Source organism: Gavia stellata, chromosome 24 (assembly GCF_030936135.1).
Source record: "Gavia stellata isolate bGavSte3 chromosome 24, bGavSte3.hap2, whole genome shotgun sequence".
Taxonomy (NCBI): Eukaryota; Metazoa; Chordata; class Aves; order Gaviiformes; family Gaviidae; genus Gavia; species Gavia stellata.
The window spans coordinates 6,545,064-6,563,577 of record NC_082617.1 but is presented as its reverse complement, the minus strand read 5'-3'; the positions used below and the strand labels follow the sequence as shown (position 1 = coordinate 6,563,577).

The 18,514-nt window shown below is 65.1% G+C and overlaps 1 protein-coding gene across 1 annotated transcript; it reads left to right on the top strand.

Annotated features, from left to right (window-relative positions):
- Positions 1–11,049: 11,049 nt before the first annotated feature.
- Positions 11,050–17,424, top strand: CERCAM (cerebral endothelial cell adhesion molecule). The gene is made up of 13 exons (XM_059828741.1): positions 11,050–11,142; positions 12,659–12,769; positions 12,978–13,095; positions 13,175–13,309; positions 13,387–13,591; positions 13,669–13,788; positions 13,933–14,009; positions 14,169–14,275; positions 14,392–14,524; positions 14,711–14,838; positions 14,915–15,118; positions 16,111–16,347; positions 17,001–17,424. Exons 1-12 carry the CDS (start codon positions 11,111–11,113, stop codon positions 16,343–16,345), a joined length of 1,605 nt encoding a protein of 534 aa, XP_059684724.1. The 5' UTR covers positions 11,050–11,110; the 3' UTR covers positions 16,346–16,347; positions 17,001–17,424.
- Positions 17,425–18,514: the final 1,090 nt, after the last annotated feature.

Here is an 18,514-nt window from a genome sequence, read left to right as displayed (position 1 = left end):
ATGTCCAGACACAATTCTTGGTTCGTACGGCTCCATCGCACAAGAATTGCGTTTGGACAATCAGGAGCGGAGATTCCCGTCCCGGGCTCGCGGGATCTTCCAGGGGGGGAATCCGGCTGGAGCCTGGAAAACAAGGACACACGGGCACCGAGCCGGCTGCCCGCCGCCGCCCGCCGCCCGCTCCCCGCTCCCCGGCCCTGCGGAGCCGCTTCTCCGGCCCCAACAAGTTTCTAGCGCAGCCGCGGCGCTTCGCATCCCGGTTTCGATTTAATGGCACCGCGAGGGGTTTAATTTTATCAACTCGCTCCTTACCCCTCCAGAAAAAAAAAAACAAAACACACCACCAAACCAAAAAATCAGCCCTTATTAAAAAAAAAAAAAAAAGAAAAAAATTAAACCAACCTCAAGCGAAAAAAAAAAAAAAGAAAAAAAGAAAAAAAAAATCCAGAAAACGAAAACCAGCGATCCGTCCCCGCCGGAGCGGCCCCGGTGGAGCGGGGGCTCGGGGCGGCGGGGCTCGGGGCCGCCGGCAGCCCCGGGGGCTCGGCGGGGGTGATGCCGCGAGGCTGCGGGCACAGACCCCGGCCCCGCGCTGCGGCCGCCGCCGCTCCTGCCTCGGAGAATTAACCAATTCCAAGCGGCTCGCCCTCAAAATTCGGGCACTTGGAAAAATCGCCGAAATTTATAAATGCCCAAGTGTGGGGGGGAAATACTAATATTAATAATAAAAATAAAAGAAAAAGAGGAAAAATCCAGGCTTCTCCCCCAGCCCCTTCTCACCGACCGGCTCCCACGAAGTTGGGAACCATTCCCCCCTCTCCAGCCAGGGAAAATCCCGGCCCGCTGCCGGCGCTTCCCCCCGCCGGTGCCGGTGGCCGCGGCGGGGCCGGGCAGGTCCCCCCGGGGCAGGGCTGGGGGCTGAGGACGGGCGAGCGGCGGACCCCCGACCGCCCGAGCCGCCCTCCGCCCCGGCGGCCCGCGGGGCTCCGAGTTTCCCCGGGGCGCGGAAAGTGCGTCCCGCGGGGGCGGAGCGGGCGGCCCCCGCGGCTCGGCGGGGCACAACGGCGGGGCCACCGCTGCACCTGCCGCCGGCCCCGCGCCGCACCGAGCCGAGCCGCGCCGAGCCGCGCCGAGCCGAGCCGAGCCGAGCCGCGCCGCCCCGGCTCTGCCCCGCTTCCTCCACGCCGTATCCACCCGGGAGGGTCCCAAATCCGCCCGGGAGGGATGCGCACGCCGGGGCTCTGCGGGCTGCGCCGGGGCCGGGCAGGGCTTTTAGTTGAACGGCACAACAATAAATGTGTTGCAGAGCCGGCGAGAAAAGAATGGGGATGACCTTCAATTGGTACTGGATTTGAATAACACCACGGGGTGATAAATGCCCATTGTGTTTTAGGAGTAATGAATCTCCACTGTCTCTATAGCACAGAAACAGCAGCTGCAACCTGGAGCCAGCCATCTCTTAAAGACACAGCTCCCAAACGGCAGCCCCCGGCCCGGCCCGGCCCGGCCCGCGGCCCCGCACCCGCCCGGGCCCGGCGCTCGGGGGGCGCCCCGGCTCGGGGTCTCGGCGCCCGGCCCCGGGGACGGCCGGGGCTGCCCCCGCTCGCGGTTGTGGGGGTCCCCCCCGAGCCGCCGGGCAGGGCTGGGGCTGGGGTCCCCTCCCGCTCCCCCGGTCCCCCGCGGGGACACCCCCCCCCGCCGCCCCCCGCCCCGGTCCTGCTGCCGCGGGGGTGGCATTGCCCGGGTGCCCCGTGGGGTGTGGGGTCACCTGCACCCCACCCCGGCCCCCCACGGCAGGGAAAGTGCTGGGGATAAATAATGCTCATTGTTTTCCCCTGATGAATATTACCGACGTGCCGGGCCGGCAGCTGCGGGCTCCGGGGGAGCGGGGGCTTCTCCTGCCTCTCCCCGCCCGGGGACCCCCCAGCCCCGACCTGCCGGGTGTCCCCGCAGCCTCGGGGGAGAGTGTGGGGCTGGCCCCTGCCCTCACCCCACCGCTGCCTGCCGCTGCCTTGGGTGTCACCGGGGAGTTGGGGTCCCTGGACAGAACCAAGGGGGGGGGGCTGGGAGGTGGGTGGGGGGCCGAGGGTGGGGTCTCCGGGGGGGTCCCTGCCCCTCCTCACCTCCCCCCGTGTCCTCGCACAGGGTCTGGCCGCGTGGGGCGAGGGATGGGAGGTGATGGGAGGGATGGGTTGGTGATGGGAGAGAAACTCCCGCGGCCCCGAGGATGCTCGGAACAGGCCAGCCCCGCAGAGCTGTGGGGTGACCCCAGGCCCTGTCCCCGGCCCGCAGCAATGTCCCCTGCCCACGGCGGGGCCAGGCCTGGGGCAGGGGACAGCCCGGGGCTGGGGTTAGGCCTGAGCTCTGAGCAGGCACCAACGGGGCAGGGATCGGTGGCTGGGGGCAGCTCGCCCACGGAGGTTCATTCCCGGCCCCGGGAGGTTTTGTCCACCCTGCAGAGGCACAAAGGTGTCCCAGGGCCTGGGGACAGCCACGTCCCTGCAGCCCCTGCCCTGTGCCACGGCCCGGCCAGGGGGATGCCCAGCTCCTGCCACGGCCACGCACCTCCCTCCGAAGGGCGCCGCTGCCTCCCCGCACCCCCCTGCCAGCGCTACTAGCAATAAACCCACTTCCTAGGAGTGTGAAAATCAAAAGAAAGCCGGCATTTAAAAAAAAAAAGAGCAGCAGTAGCAGCTGAAGGCCCTTGCGCTGGGTCGCAGCCATCGCTGGGACCGGCTGGCTCTTCGGGAAGCAGGAACCATCGAAGGGAAGCCCTCGTCGCTGCTCCCGAGTGCTCCGACATTGTTTTAGCCCTGGACCTGCCGGCCTTTTAACTTGCTTTAATTCCTAACGCTCACCCCCCCCCCCTTTTTTTTTTTAAGTCTCTTTCCCAAATCTCGGCTGAGTTAATGAAGTTATGTGATCCTATAAATGTTAATTGTCTAAACTTCTCTTCTCTCCTTTTTTTTTTTTTTTTTTTATCTCTCTCCTCCTTGCTGCTTTCTGCTCCACTTGTAATAAAGAAAATATCTTGGCTGGTCTTAGCCAGTTGCTTGGCAACCTCAATAGAAAAAAAGAGAACAGAATGTAACCAATCCCGAGACAACCGAAAGATTTTGGTGACATGTGACCTCTCCGAAAAGGGCAGCCTTAAACTGTCCCTTCTGTCCTTTGCTCCTGACCATTAGGGTCTCTCTCCCTCCCCCCCCGGCTCCTTACACCAATAAATATGGATTAGTGAAATACTTTTTCCCACACTGATGAAAAGCCAGGATTGATCTTTCCACCTCCTTTATGTACCAACCTGACAAGTTTCTAAACAAAATTAAGAGGGAAGAGGCAAAAGGAGCCATCCCGGGTTGGGCGGCCGCGGACGGATCCTGCCCCACCATGGGGATGGGGGGTCCCCGACAGGGCGCTGGCGCCGGCCGTGCCGGGCTCTGTTCTGCTCGGACACCGGCCGGACCTGCCCTCTGTGTGCCGGGGAGCACAGTGCCGGCAGGTTAGGAACTAAAATGTAGTTTTTCTGACCCAAAAGGGGGAAAAAAAATAAAAGCCCCAGCCCGGCCCAGTCCTGCGGTCCCTCGGCAGGCACCCGTGTGTCCTGGGGGGACCTGTCCTGCTCCTCGCTGCAGAGCCCCAGTGCTTGCGGGCGGCCGGGGAAGTCGTCTGCAAATTACATTTCATCCTGGAAAAAAAAAACCCACAACATGATGTCATTGGCTTTCTGGTGCATCCCGCCGGCGCCCCTCCACCTGCCGCCGGCCTCCGCTCCGCCAGCCTCGGCATGGCCGCGAGCCTCGGCACGCCGGTCAGCCTCGGCACAGCCATGAGCCTCAGCATGGCCGTGAGCCTCGGCACGCCGGTCAGCCTCGGCACAGCCATGAGCCTCGGCATACCAGTCAGCCTGGGCATGGCTGTGAGCCTCGGCACACCGGTCAGCCTCGGCACGGCCGTGAGCCTCAGCACACCGGTCAGCCTCGGCATGGCCGTGAGCCTCGGCACACCGGTCAGCCTTAGCATGCTGGTCAGCCTCAGCAGGGCCGTGAGCCTCGGCACACCGGTCAGCCTCCGCACAGTGGTCAGTGATCAGCCTCCCGCCCTCCCGCCGGCCCCCCGGCTCTCGGCTTTCCCAGGCTCCCGGCGCGGTGAATGCCTCTTTCACCAGCAGTTCCCCTCTTCCCAAAAAAGCATCACCTTGCCAGCTCCCTTCCTCCCGCCGGCTGCCAGGAAAATAAAAATTAGGGCAAGGAGAGGGAGCGAGAGAAAAACCAATGAACTTGTTTCCAGCTTTTCCTTCGGATCAGCCGTCCAGCACCAGGAGAAAAATATTTCTCCTGTAAAAAAATCCCCCTCTCCATGCAGGCTCCGAGCCCTTCGGCACCGGGACGCTGGCCGGAGACATGGGCTCAGCTCGGCGGCAGAGGACACTGTAAGTTGGGCGTCTGCTTAAGCAGTTTCCTGGCTTTTTTTTTTGGGGGGGTTGCCACGGTTTGGGGCTGAGCCCCCTCAGGGATGGAGAAGGAGGGTCGGGGCAAGGGGCAGTTGGAAAGAGGGGAGTTTGGGGGGGACACGCAGGCTGTGAGGTGCGGACAGGGTGGGCACCGGTGCGGTGCCCGTGCCGGCGGTGGCGGGTGGTGCTGGGCGCCGGCGGCCCCGGGGTGCACAAAGCCCCTTTGAGTGGCGCACAGAGGAGCTGCTCATCCCTCGCCCGCCCCGGGACCGGCCCCGGGAGAGGAGAGTGGGACCCTGGCCCTGAACACCCGGGGAGGGCCGATGGGGGGGACTCAGGGCTCTGGGGCTGCGTGTCCCCCGTGCTGGGGACGGCTGCCCAGGGGGGTCTGGCCCTGGTCTGAGCCCAGACCTGTGGGGTGCCCACAGCCCCCCTGGGACATGCTGGTCCCTCGCCAGCCGTGCTGGCGTAGGGTGCTGCGGGAAGCTGGGGGTGCCCCAGGTGTCCCACGTGGGGATGGGGGACCAGCTCCCTCCTGCCATGGGTGATGGTGACACCCACGAAGCCACCAGACCCTGGTCTCCCGGGTGGCCGCGGGGAGGGCTGCGGTAGTGGCTGGGATGGAGAGGCTGGTGGGACCCCATGGAACCCGGTGGGACCCGGTGACACCCAGTGGGACCCAATGGGACCTGGTGGGACCCAGTGGGCCCTGGCTGCCCTGCTGCAGAGGCCGGCTGGCCAGGCACAATACCACGGCCCCACTCCTGAGCCGCCGCTGAAGCCCCTTTCCCAGCACCGAGCGCCTTTGTCTCGCCTTTGTGATGGAAAGAGCCCCCCCTCCTAAATCACGGCCCTGACACCCCCATTGTCTCCTTCCCGGGGAGGTTGGAAACATCCCCCCCCCCCCGAGGTCAGGAATGTGGCTGGTTTCTATTGGGACGGAGAAGCAGGGCTGGGTGGGGGGCTGCGGGGTCACGCCGGCTCGGCGGGTCAACCCGAAAACAAAACCTTTTGAAATACCTACTCTCCATCACTGCCAACATTGTCCCCTGCCAGCGGGGGCCTGGCACGGCCCCTCAACGCCTCCAGCCCGGCCGCTGCCCACCCCAGCGGTCAGCATCTGGGGGGGGGACAGAAGGGTATTGTGCCGAAGGGGAGAGCTTTGTTTTCGGTCACAGCTGCCCCGGGTTGGGACGGGGACCGACCGCCAGCCCCACTCGGGGGGAGAGGAGGAAGGGGACAGAGGGGATGGAGGGGACGGGAGTGCATGGGTCAGTGCGTCGCAGAGGGGAGATCTGTCCCGTCGGGGTACCCCTCTGTTGCTGTCCCTCTGAGAGGGCGCAGCAGGGGATGGAGAGCAGCTCCCCATCGTCCCGGGGGTGAAGCCTGGGTGCGCGGCCTCTCCCTGCCCAGTGGGGACGGGCAGCCTGGGTTCGGCCTCCTGCCTCAGTTTCCCCTTGCTGAGGGAGGTGTCCCTCTGCCCACTCCCAGGGCTGATGGGTGCCCGGGGTCCCCTTTGACACCCAGAGCCTGGGGTCGCTGGCTCTGTGCCCCACTGGCTCTGATGCTGGCAGACATGGTCCAGCCTGGGGTGAAAAGGGACCATTTTGGGGCCAAGCCGGCTGCACCACCCAGGAGGGACCTGTCCGCGTGGCTCGAACGTGGCTCCAAGCGTGGCAGTGCCTTGCAGGTGGAGCAGAGTATTCCGCACACCCCTGGCTCCCTGCTCCCAGCGGGGCATGAAGTGGGGCTGCGAGGGAGGCTTGTCTCTCCCGGACGTTTGCAGCCCACCGGGAACACCCAGGCTGTCTCCTGACAGGCCGAGGCACGGGGGAGACGCAGCCCAGAGGGTGTCGGGGCTGGCAATGGGTCTGTGCCCCATTTACGGTGGCACGGATGTCCCTGTTTCCACCAGCCGGCATGGGGATGCTGCTCCCACCGGTCTCCAGCTCCTCTGGCAGAGCATCTCTTGGGTGGGCCAAAATCCCCCCGGGTGGCCAAAATCCCCCTGGATTTTTCCGGGTGGGAAGATCCGTTGTTTTTGCTTGCTGTGTAAGCAGGGAGCTGGGGGCGTGCGGGAAAGCAGAGCGGCGCCTGCGGATGCAATGAGTTTAGCAGAGACCTGGAAGGAAAACCTAGCTGGGAGGGGAGCGCCCGCCTCCTGAGCTACCCAACAGATGGAGGGTGGTGAAAACAGCTGGAACAGCTGGAACAGCTCAGGATGAGGGATTGGTGAGGCAGGGAGCATGGCGGGGTCACGGGCACTCCCTCAGGTCCCCGCTGGCCGGGCAGCTGCTGGGAGGCTGTGCAAGCTCCGTGCCTCAGTTTCCCCGCCTGTGAAATGGACTGGGGTCGTGAGGCCGGACAAGCCAGGGCAGTAGTCTGGAGGGGACGGCGTCACTCGGACAGCATCATGGTGTGGGAGCAGCGACCCTTGGGGGCACCCAGAGATACCCAGGGGCACCCAGGGGCACCATGGACCTGGGCAGCTGGCTGGGCCCCTGGAATGCTTTTTCTTTTGAAATAAGTTAAAAAAAAATTGTTAGAGGTTGGGGACTTGTACCAACCCCCTGGCCATACATACACACAGAATCTCTGCATTTATATATACACACATATGTATCTTTATATATTTGTTTTCTGCAACCAAACCTGAGCCTTTGAAAAGCAGAAAAATGTGACGTTTGAGGAACCTGGAGCTTTTCAAAGACTTTGCTGAAAGTCCTAGAAAATTGCAAGGAAGGGCTGGAGAGAGGCAGGAGGTGGCCAAAAGCCTCAGCCCTGGGTCCAAAAGCAACCTTTTCCTGTAAAAAAAAAAAAAAAAAGAAGAAACCAGGCTGCTGGAAACATTGTGCAGCGCTGCTGCCTGCCCGGCAGCGCAGGGATGGGAAGGCGCTTTTCCGGGCCGGATGCATTCGGGCCTGATGTCGGCTCTGTGTTACAGGTACCGCCATGGATGTGTGGAGCTGTGGGGATGCCCTGAGCCCCATGGGGACACCCTGAGCCCCGTGGGGACCTGCCACCCCGCCTGCCAGTCCTGCTGCTGGGGCGCGGGGGCTGTCGCAGCCCTGTGCTAGCAGAGTGGTGGGGATGGAGGTGCTGAGCCGCAGCGCAGGGCTGGGTGGGTCGTCACCCCGGGGACCACGCAGCAGGTGCCCTGGTAGGTACCCTCCATTTCCACCTTCTCCCCTAGCTCGCTTGTGGGGTTTTGTTTATCATTGCATGGCCAAAGCTGCTTGTAAGGTGTCTCCTGGCCCACAGCGGGCTCCGAGGGTCCGTCGTGAGCCCTGCGGCAGCTGGGCTGCGGGGAGAAGGCAGGCTGCAAAGCTGGCTGCAAAGGCAGAGATAATTCTGACCCCCAGCTGAGCCTGCAAGGCCGGGAGCAGGATGCTTCACCCCTCTGCCAGTTGCAGTCCATCTGTGCGCTGCACGTTGCATTGGCTCGTGCCTCAGTTTCCCCACATCAGGGCGCAGTGATGGCACCGCCTTCCTCTGCCTGCCCCAGAGGTGGAGCTGCGGATGGGGCAGCCTCTCCCTCTCTAGTCCCCGAGCCCGTGGCTGGGGACTGTCGGTGCGGGCAGTGGCCAGGGCAGCGGGGCCGTGGCTGTATGTGGGTGGCCGAACCGCGCCGGGCCAGGGATGCTGCGTCCCTGGGGCAGGGGACAGCAGGGGCTGAGCACATGGAGGGGGTTTACTGGGAAAAAATTGCTGGTGTTGCTCTTGCTCACGGAGCAGCATCGCAGGGCTGGCCCAGCCGGGGCCAGGGCACATGCAGGCTCAGGCTCCCCCGGCCCCAGTGCGGTGCGGGGTGTCAGGGCTCTGCGGGGTTTCATCCCCGTCTGCAGGCTGGGAGCTGCCCTGCTTGGCCTCTCTGGGATCCAGGCCTCCGAAAATCCTGTTATATCCGGCACTGAAATCCCAATCTGCCCTTCCCAGGTGCTGAGGGCAGGGCTGCCTGTGATCCCCGGGAGAGGATGCAGGGATGGAGAGATGTGGGGATGTAGAGAATCAGGGATGAAGAGGAGCAGGGATGCAGGGATGTAGGGGTGAAGTGATGCAGGGATGAAGATGGGAAGGGATGCAGGGATATAGGGGTGAGAGGTTGCAGGGATGAAGACGGGAAGGGATGCAGGGATATAGGGGTGAGAGGCTGCAGGGATGAAGATGGGAAGGGATGCAGGGATATAGGGGTGAGAGGCTGCAGGGATGAAGATGGGAAGGGATGCAGCGATATAGGGGTGAGAGGTTGCAGGGATGAAGATGGGAAGGGATGCAGGGATATAGGGGTGAGAGGTTGCAGGGATGAAGACGGGAAGGGATGCAGGGATATAGGGGTGAGAGGTTGCAGGGATGAAGACGGGAAGGGATGCAGGGATATAGGGGTGAGAGGTTGCAGGGATGAAGACGGGAAGGGATGCAGCGATATAGGGGTGAGAGGTTGCAGGGATGGGAGGGGGGATGCAGGGATGTGGGGATGCAGGGATGTAGGGGTGAAGTGATGCAGGGATGAAGATGGGAAGGGATGCAGGGATATAGGGGTGAGAGGTTGCAGGGATGAAGATGGGAAGGGATGCAGGGATATCGGGGTGAGAGGTTGCAGGGATGAAGACGGGAAGGGATGCAGGGATATAGGGGTGAGAGGTTGCAGGGATGGGGGGGGATGCAGGGATGTGGGGACGCAGGGATGTAGGGGCGAAGTGATGCAGGGATGAAGAAGGGCAGGGACGGAGGGATGTGGGGACATGGGGATCAGATCCGGCTCTGACCGACCCTGGAGCCCCCAGCTCCCCACCGAGCGCCCGTAGCCGGCTGCTCCCGGCTGCTCCCGGCTGCTCCCGGCCGGGCCGTGCCGTGCCGCGGTGCCGGGAGGTGGCAGCAGCGGCCGAGCGCGGGGCCGGGCTGCGGGGGGGCGGTGCCGGCGGGGGGTGTCCCCGCGGGACGGCACCAGCCGTGGGCATCCCCGCTGCTCTGCGGCGCTCCCTCCGGCTTCACCCCTGCCCGGGCCGCGGGGCCGCGCTCGGGGGCTCCTGCGGAGGGGAGAGGGGCTGTGCCCCCCACTCAGCCCTCCCGGGGGTCCGCACAGGCGGGTGGAGTCTGGACACGGGTGGGGTTCGGTCACGGGTGGGGTCCGGACACGGGTGGGGTCCGACACGGGTGGGGTCCAGACACGGGTGGGGTTCGGTCACGGGTGGGGTCCGGACACGGGTGGGGTCTGGACACGGGTGGGGTTCGGTCACGGGTGGGGTCTGGACACGGGTGGGGTCCGGTGACGGGTGGGGTCTGGACACGGGTGGGGTCCAGTCACGGGTGGGGTCCGGACACGGGTGGGGTCCGGCTGTGCTCAGCTCCCGGGGTCCTGCCCCGTCCCGCAGCTCCTCTGCATCGCCGGGGAGTGCCCACTCGCGCTGGCACAGAGCCCTTCCCCAAATACTTGTCCGAGCTCGGGCTGTAAACAGAGTTTTTCTCTCCTTACAGCTGCCGCAGGGCTCCCGGGTGCTCCCCCCGTCCCCACACCCTCTCTGTTGCTTCTTTCAGGTGCTGCTGGAAACGCTCACCCCCCGACCCCCCCTGCTGCACCCCGTCAGAGCCCTCCCGGAGGTCCCCCGGGAGCGGGGGGGACGTGGGGAGCCAGCGAGAGCAGCCGCTGAGGCCTTGCCCCGCTGCGGGTGGGAGCGGGTTTGGCCACCCAGGGCCACAGCCCCTTGCCCAGGCTCCCGTGCCACCGCAGCGAGGGGTGCCCAGCACCGCTGGTGGGGTGCACGGAGTTGTTGCTCCCCAGGACGTGGCCTCCTCCCAGCCTGTGCTTGCTCCGGGGGGTGAGAGCCATATTTAGGGATTGGGTGGTTAACCAGCGGTTTTGGCCAAATGTCCCCAAGGCCCCGGGACGGCCTGCGGCTCCGACACGTTGCAGACAGGCCTGGGGGCTGCAGATGCTCAGCCATGGCGGGCAGCCCGGGTGGGACGTGGCTTAGTGGGGTGGGCTGCCTTGGCCTGTGAGAGCCCCCCGGCCATGAGCCTCCCTGGCCATGACCCCCCTCGGACACAAGCCCCCCCTCAGCCACAAGTCCCCCGTGGCCTTGTGCTCCCCTGACCACGAGCCCTCTGGCTACAAGCCACCCGGCCACAAGCCCCCCTGGCCATGATGCCCACCCCCAGCCATGAGGCCCCCCCCCGGGGCCACTTGCCCACCCATCTGCTTCCCCACCACCCACCCACCCACCCACCCCACGCCGGGCACGGCGGGGGACCCGACCCCGAGCTGGCAGGGGGCACACGGGGATGCCCAGGAGCATCCTCGGGGAGCGGGGACCGGGGGTGTCCCCCGGCCTCTCTCCCCCCCCGGCCGTGGGCTGCGCGGGGCTGTTCACCGGTATCGGCTTCCTTTAAAGAACCCCAACCCGAACCCACCAGCGGGGCTCGCAGCGGTGGCGGGGCCGGGCCGGGGGCGGGGGGTGCGCTGAGCGCGGCGGGTCTCAGCCCGCCCCTTCCCCGCCCGCCGCCGCCATGGGCGCCGCGGGGCCGCTCTGCGCCCTGCTCCTGCTGCTGGGCACCGGCACCGGCACCGGCCCCGGGCCGGCCCCCCCCCGGGTGGTGCTCGCCCTCCTGGCCCGTAACGCGCAGCACTCGCTGCCGCACTGCCTGGGAGCCCTGGAGCGCATGGACTATCCCGCGGGGAGCATCGCCCTGTGGTGAGGGAGGGGGGACCCCCGCGGGGAGCGGGGACCCTGGGGGGAGCCGGGACCCCGGGGTGCGGGGGGTAGCAGGGATCCGGGGGGAGGAGGGGGCTGTGGGGGAATGGGGACCTCGGGGGGAGCCAGGATGTTGGGGTGACAGGGACTCGGGGCTAATGGGGAGCGCCGGGGGAATGGGGATGCTGGTGGGGGAACGGGGGGTCCTGGGGGATAGGGGGGACTATGGGGAGAATGAGGAGCCGGGGGGGTAGTGGGGACCCAAAGGACAGTGGGGGTAGGGGAATGGGGAGCTGGGGAGAGTGGGGGGCCTGGGGACTCGGGGTGATCTTGAGTGACGGGGGCCTGAGTGGAGGGAACAGAGATCTGGGGGAATGGGGGTGTGGGGGAGAATGGGGACCCTGGGGGGACGGGGACCCCCGGGTGGAACAGGGACCCTGGTGGTAACAGCCCCCCCAGCCCCAAAGGGTGAGGGGTGGCTCTGGCCCGGGTGTGGGACCCAGCAGGGACCTGGGGGGGGTTGAGCGCTGCCCCACGGCGAGGGGGCAGGACCCCCACCTTTCCCCTCCCGAAGCTGTGGGGCTGGCGAGGGAGGGGAGCCCTGCGCTCAGGGCAGGGGGTGGGGAATTCTGCATCATCAGGGACAGATGCGGGGCTCAGCCCCAGCCTCCACCTTCCCCAAAGACACCCCCCAAACCCCTTTTTACCGTGCTGGGTGGGGTGGCTGGGAGAGGAGCGCCCTGTCCTTCCTCTTCCTCGCTCCTCTGCCGCCGCCGTCTCTTGCCTGAGCTCGTCGGAAACTTTTCTGCAGCTGCTTTTGCAGGGGACCGAGGCAGGGGCTGGCGGGGGGTCCTGGCAGGGGTGGCTGGGCTGGGGCGGGGGGCCCTCGCCTTCACCCGCAGCAGCCCCCCGGAGCCCCCAGCCTCAGGGCCCTGTGGGGTGTTTCAAGAGCAGCTGCCTGTGGAGCTGGGGGGGCACAGGTCCTGCCTTGTCCCCTGTGTCCCAGGGGGTCCCCGTGACACCAGCGCCTGGGGGGCAGCTCGAGGCTCTTTGACTGGTTGAGGGTGCTGGGGAGTGTGGGGACTTGGGTGTTGCTGGGGTCCCCAAGAACGTTGTCGCGAGGTTGGGCAGGAGGGTTGGGGACGGCGGCTGTGCCGGGCCGGGGAAGGTGTGGGGAGGGGGAGTATTGCTGCTGGGGGCCTTTCCTCCTGCTGCTGGAGCTGCAGGGTGCAGTGGGGTGCAGCGGGGTGCACGGGTGGGGGCATGAAGCCACTGCTCTGATGTAGTTCATGGTGGGCAGCCGCAGGGCTGGGACTGGGTGAGAGCCACAGAAATTAACTGTTCGCGTTCCCCCTCCCGCCAGCACAGCCTCGGCTCCTTCAAATTACATGTTGGTTCCCAAGTGAGTCTGTTGCTGGCTCAGCCTCTCGGCCCCAGGAGCTTTTCTAGTGCAGGGAGGGGGCTGTGGTTGTCCCCCGGGTGGGGACCCCCAGAGGCTGATGTCGCCCTGCCCCAGGTGCGCGACGGACCACAACTCGGACAACACGACGGCGATGCTGCGGGAGTGGCTGGGGGCGGTGGGGAAGGACTATCACTCAGTGGCCTGGAAGGTGCAGGAGGAGCCCAGGTGAGGCTGGGGGAGTGCTGGGGGGGTCGGGTGTGGGCTGCGAGGGGCTCCTGGAGCAGCACCCTGCTCCCAGGCTGGGTACGCTGCCACGAGAAGCTGGCAGCGAGGCAGAGCTGACTCAGCCGGCTGGTGTGCACCGAGTTCTGGTGTGCACCGAGTTCGTGCGTTCCCAGCGAGTGGGGTTAACCCCTGCCTCCCCCCTGCCCAGCTCCTACCCTGATGAGCTCGGGCCCAAGCACTGGAGTGACAAACGCTACGAAAACCTGATGAGGCTGAAGCAGGAGGCTCTCACCTACGCCCGAGAGCAGCAGGCGGACTACATCCTGGTAAGGGACGTGGGGCACTGACAGGGTGGGGGCCAAGGTGGACGTCCCCACGCCTTCAGGACGTGTGTTGTCCCCCCAGTTCGTGGACACCGACAGCATCCTGACCAACAACCAGACCCTCAAGTTTCTCATGGCACAGAACAAGTCGGTGGTGGCCCCCATGCTGGACTCGCAGACCTTCTACTCCAACTTCTGGTGTGGCATCACTCCCCAGGTATACCGCAGGGAAGGGGACCCCTGCCATGGCAGAGGAACCCCCCACCACGGAGGCATCACACTGGTGTGCCGCAGGGGTACTACCGCCGGACGGCCGACTACTTCCCCACCAAGAACCGGCAGCGGGTGGGCTGCTTCGCCGTCCCCATGGTCTACGCCACCTTCCTGATCGACCTGCGGAAGGAGGAGACGTCGCGGTTGGCTTTCTACCCGCCCCATCCCAACTACACCTGGGCCTTCGACGATATCATCGTCTTCGCCTACTCCTGCCAGGCGGCCGGTGAGGGTGGTGGGAGGCTGGGGGAGAGGGGCGGAGGGTTTGGGGGGGCTGCGATGCTCATCTGTCCCACCTGGCAGGCGCGGAGGTCCATGTGTGCAACCAGCAGCGCTTTGGCTACATCAACGTCCCCGTGAAGGCCCACCAGACGCTGGAGGACGAACGTGCCAACTTTGTGCATCTCACACTGGAGGCCATGGGTGAGTGCCCGCAGGCGGTGGGGTCCTGGAGGTGTCCCCTGCCCCAGGGGTGACGGGGACCTGGTGCCGGTCCCCGGGGCGGGGCTGTTGGTCCCTGCCAGGGGGGTTTGGGCTCCACCGAGGGGGTGTCCACTTTCTCCACAGTGGATGGTCCCCCCATGCAGCGCTCCAGGCACATTTCTCTCCTCCCCAAGCCGCTCACGAAAATAGGCTTTGATGAAGTAAGTGCCCAGTGGACTGACTGTGTCCCCCTGTCTGTCCCTCTGGCTGCATCCGTCCACGGCAAAGCCCACCACGGGCTCTGGCTGAGCCCCCTGTCCCTTGGTGGCTGGGCAGGCTGCCCCCCCCATGACGTGCGAGGCTCTCCCCTTCCTCCCCAGATCTTCCTCATCAACCTGGTGCGGAGGCCGGACCGGCGCCGGCGGATGTTGGCGTCCCTGCGGGAGCTGGAGATCGCCCCACAGGTGGTGGACGCCGTGGATGGGAGGTGACCATGTGGGGACGTGTCCCGGCTCTGCCAGCCCTCCGGTCTCAGCCTGGGAAGGGGACGGGGGGGTTGGCTGGAGGGGGGACACCTCTCCAATGCAGCCCCTCGCCTTGCAGCACCCTCAACAGCAGCGACATCAAGGTGCTGGGCGTGGACCTGCTCCCCGGGTACTACGACCCCTTCTCCGGCCGCACGCTCACCAAGGGTGAGGTCGGCTGCTTCCTCAGCCACTACAACATCTGGAAGGAGGTACGGGGCTGTGGGGGCCATGGGGTCCTTAAAAACCACCAGCACAGGGCAGGGACCCCATGAGCATCACCAGGTATCTGGAGGATGTGGGGAGAGGGATGTCCCGCAGGGTGAGTGGACCCAGTATGGGCAGTATGGCCCAGCATGGTGCTGGGATGGGTTTGCACCTCTGCCGCCTCCCTGCAGATCGTGTCCCGGGGGCTGGAGCGGTCGGTGGTCTTCGAGGATGACGTACGCTTCGAGGCCGCCTTCCCAGCGCGGCTGCGGCGGCTGATGGAGGAGCTGGAGGGGGCGCAGCGGGACTGGGACCTCATGTAGGTGCTGGGGCTGGGGGGATGCGGGGTGGGGGTCCCCGGCGCTGGCTCTCACGGCTCGCCGGCCACCCCACAGCTACCTGGGGAGGAAGCAGGTGAACGCGGAGGACGAGGCACCCGTGGAGGGTGTGCGAAACCTGGTGGTGGCCGGTTACTCGTACTGGACGCTGGCCTATGCCATCTCCCACCGCGGGGCGCAGAAGCTGCTGGCCGCCAAGCCCCTCTCCAAAATGCTGCCGGTGGATGAGTTCCTGCCCATCATGTATGACAAGCACCCCAAGTAAGGCGCATGGGGTGCAGGAGGGGTGCTGGCGGAGCGGCGTGGCCATGCTGACGACGGAGCATGTGTTTCTTCTCTGCCATCACCATCCCACCCCGTCCCCCCTCCCCTGGTGTTACTCATGCTGGAGGAAAACATCTGTAGCATGAGCTCATTCCCCGCACCCCCCCCGCTGCTGCCTGGCTGCCGGCCGCTGGAAAATGGCCCTTTGCCAGCGCAGGGTGGGGGGACGGCGGCAGGGATGGTGCTGGGGCTTTATGCTGGCCCCACATGGGGGTCTTGGCCCCATGGCAAGGGGGGAGCAGCCTCCTGTACCCCAGTACTGGGGGGTTCTGTGGACCCCTGCCTCTGGTTGTGGGTCTCAGCCCGATCTTGGGGCACCTCCCTGCCCCTCTCCCCAGGCGGGGGTCAGTGGCAAGGCTATGTCTGGGGATGGGGAGGCAATTTAGGGGGTGGGCAAGCGCTGGTGGCTGGGTGTCCCCAGGGAGAGGGGGTGGGAAAACCAGCGAGCAGGATGGTGAAACAGGGATTAGGCGTGTAAAAGGGAGGCTGGAGGTGGATGGAGGGGTGGATTAGTGCTCGGGATGTGAACCAGGAGCAGCTGGGAGTCCCATGCTCGCTGGGATAACGGCATCAGACAGCCCTGGCCCGGGGCCAGCCATGGCTGGGCCGGCGGATCACTGTGCCGGAGACCCTATCCACGCTGGGACCTGCCCCATGCCACCGCGGCTTGTGGGGAGAGATGGGTCCCGTCACCTCCGCAGTCCCTCCACGGTCCCTCCCCAGCTGGGCTCTGCAGGCAGCAGCGGCATGGGGCAGCCCCCCAGCTCGGCTGCCTTCCCTGCACCCCCATCCCGGTTCCCCATGTCCCTCCCCATCACCTGCCCTGCGCGGTGCCTTCCTCAGGTGGTCCGTACGGCTTTCCCAGCCTTTTTTCCTCTACTGGGCCATGCTCTGTAAGCCAATTTCTCCTCTTGGGTCGCTTTCCCCAGCGAGGATTACAAGCAGCACTTCTCCCCCCGGGACCTGCTGGTTTTTTCGGCTCACCCCCTCCTGGTTTATCCTACCCACTATGCTGGGGACAGCAACTGGCTGAGCGACACCGAGACCTCCACCATCTGGGACGACGATGCCAAGAAGACCGACTGGGCTGGCTCGCAGAAGACCCTGAGGGACTCACGGGGCAGTGCCGGCCACCTCCGCTCCACTGCCCGTGACGAGCTCTGATGGTAAGCGAGGCTGTGGGACCTGGGCATGTGGTGCCAGGGACGGGGGACAGGGCGGCTGGGAAGCATCTCCCTGCGAGCGCCGTGTTCGGATGTGTCCTGGATGCCTAGTTTCTTTTTGCCATGTGGCAGCAGCTCTCCCCATCAGACTCAAAGCATTGGGAACCAGAGACAAGACCTTCCTCTCCAGGTGGGGAAAGGGATGGGGATGCAGATGTCCCATGCGGGGCTGCAGTGGGCTGGAGGGGACCAGGGGACCAGGTCCTGCTGCTGCCTGCGTCTGTGCTGCTCCCCAGCCCCTCAAGCAAGGAAGAGACAACGTTCATTCGCCTCCTGCAAAAGTCACCCTAGTTTGGAGAGAGCTGGGGGCATCTCGCAGGGGAAAGTTTCACCCCGGCACTGCTTGCTCCCCTCCAAAAGTGAGTCTCCCTGGGGCCGTGACTCCGCGGGGCGGCCGTGCAAGGCAGCACCGCCACGGTTAACATCGGGTCAGACTTTCCCTGTCTGAGGTTGCTTATGCTGGCAGCAGAGGCTCCCTGGGAACAGCCAGACTGGGGGAAGCTGGAAAACAGCCCTCCCACCGCCTCTACTGCAGGCGTGAACATGTCGGGGCTGCTCCTGCCTTGACCGCTAATGTCTGTGTCCTTGCCTCCTAGGGACAAGGGATTGTGACCCAGCTGGGAGCACCGTGGGCCAGTGGCGTGATCCTGCCTGCTCCCTCTTCAGAGATGCAGCTGCCCTGGACAGATCCCCCCAAGGGTCCTTCGAATCTGCATGTAGCAAATCCACCCAAGGCAGGATTTGCCCCAGGGCTCTCAGAGAGCCCTTTCCCTGCCAGGTGGAGGGACAGGGGGAGCGCTGTGCTCTGTCTCTGCTGAGGACACGTCTCCAGGACCACCCTGAGCAATGCCAACTCTGCCGTGTCCCACTGGCTTGGACTTTGGGGAGTGTTTTTCAGGCCTGGGGCTGGCTCCCGCGGTGGCACACGTGGCCTCCTGCCGCCGACCGGGCTTGTCCCTCGCCTGTGCCATGTCTGGGCTGAAGCCAAGGGAGGATTAAAGCAGACTGTGTTTGAGCTGATGTGCTGGGTGCTGGCTCTGCCTGGTGGCATTGCCCCACGTAACATCCCCAGGGCATACCCCGCCGGGGTCACCTTGGAGCTGCAGTGGTGAGGGTCTGGCAGTTTCCTCCGGCTGGGGATTGCTTTGGGAGTGAAATCTGTAATGGGGAAAGGGAGGGAGGAAGGTGGGGTGGGAAGAGACTGGAGCTCTCCCTTGGGGTCTGGGGGTGAAAAGGTGGGTGGCATTTCCACAGAGCTCAGCTCTCCCCTGGGAATGATGATGGAAGCGATTTCCCTCATTGGCGCTAGGTTTGGCCTTGGAACTGAAAACCCAACACCAGCTTCAGTACTGAGATGTGCAGCAGAGTCCTGCTGGGCTCCGGCATCTGTCACCTTTGTGGCCAGCTCTGGAGGAGGGTGTTTGCTTTCCAACAGCACGGGCTTGTTTGGTGCGAAACCTAAGCTCCTCAGCAGGGCGATGCTCAGTTGAAAACTGAGGGTTTTCTGGGGTGGAGGAGCAATTTCCTTGAAAACACTGAAACTAGCCCTAGCCTGGGTGAGCTGGGGAGGTGTGAGCTCCCTGCCAGGCCCCCAGAGCTGCTGCCTCTCTCCACCCCTGCCTGGCAGCTGCCTGTCCCTTTTGGCCCTGGAGCAGCTGCTGGGGTTAGCCCTGGGACGGTGGGTTGCTGCCTTCATCCACTGTTTGGGGGGGCTGCGCCCCTCTTCTCCCCACAGCCTGATGAAGGCGATGGAGCAGTGGGTGGAAGCCTCGGTAGCTGAGACCCACAGTGGGATGCCTGAGCCCACCAAACACATGATCCAGGAGAGCATCATTCGGGGCAGGTTGAATAGCTACAGCAGGGACCTCCTGAAGGAAAACAGCTAGCTCCAGGAGATCACACAGGTCCTAAAGATCCAAGTGGATCTACTGGAGAACAGGGAGAAGGAGCTGGCCAAGTGCGTGGTCTGCAACTGCAGGGTCTCAGCCAGTACAGGCACAGGTGACACAGCAGAGTGGAGAGGTGATGGCAGGCTGAGGACACCTTTGCTTCCCTGCCTGTCTCCTGGTCGCAGGTAGCCTCAATGCTACGGGAGAAGTTCAGGAGCTGG

Coding starts and splice junctions, on each gene's coding strand:
- CERCAM (XM_059828741.1), top strand. CDS start 11,111: ATGGACTATCCCGCGGGGAGCATCGCCCTGTG. Junction 12,770..12,977: donor AAGGTGCAGGAGGAGCCCAG/GTGAGGCTGGGG, acceptor CCCCCTGCCCAG/CTCCTACCCTGATGAGCTCG. Junction 13,096..13,174: donor AGCAGGCGGACTACATCCTG/GTAAGGGACGTG, acceptor TTGTCCCCCCAG/TTCGTGGACACCGACAGCAT.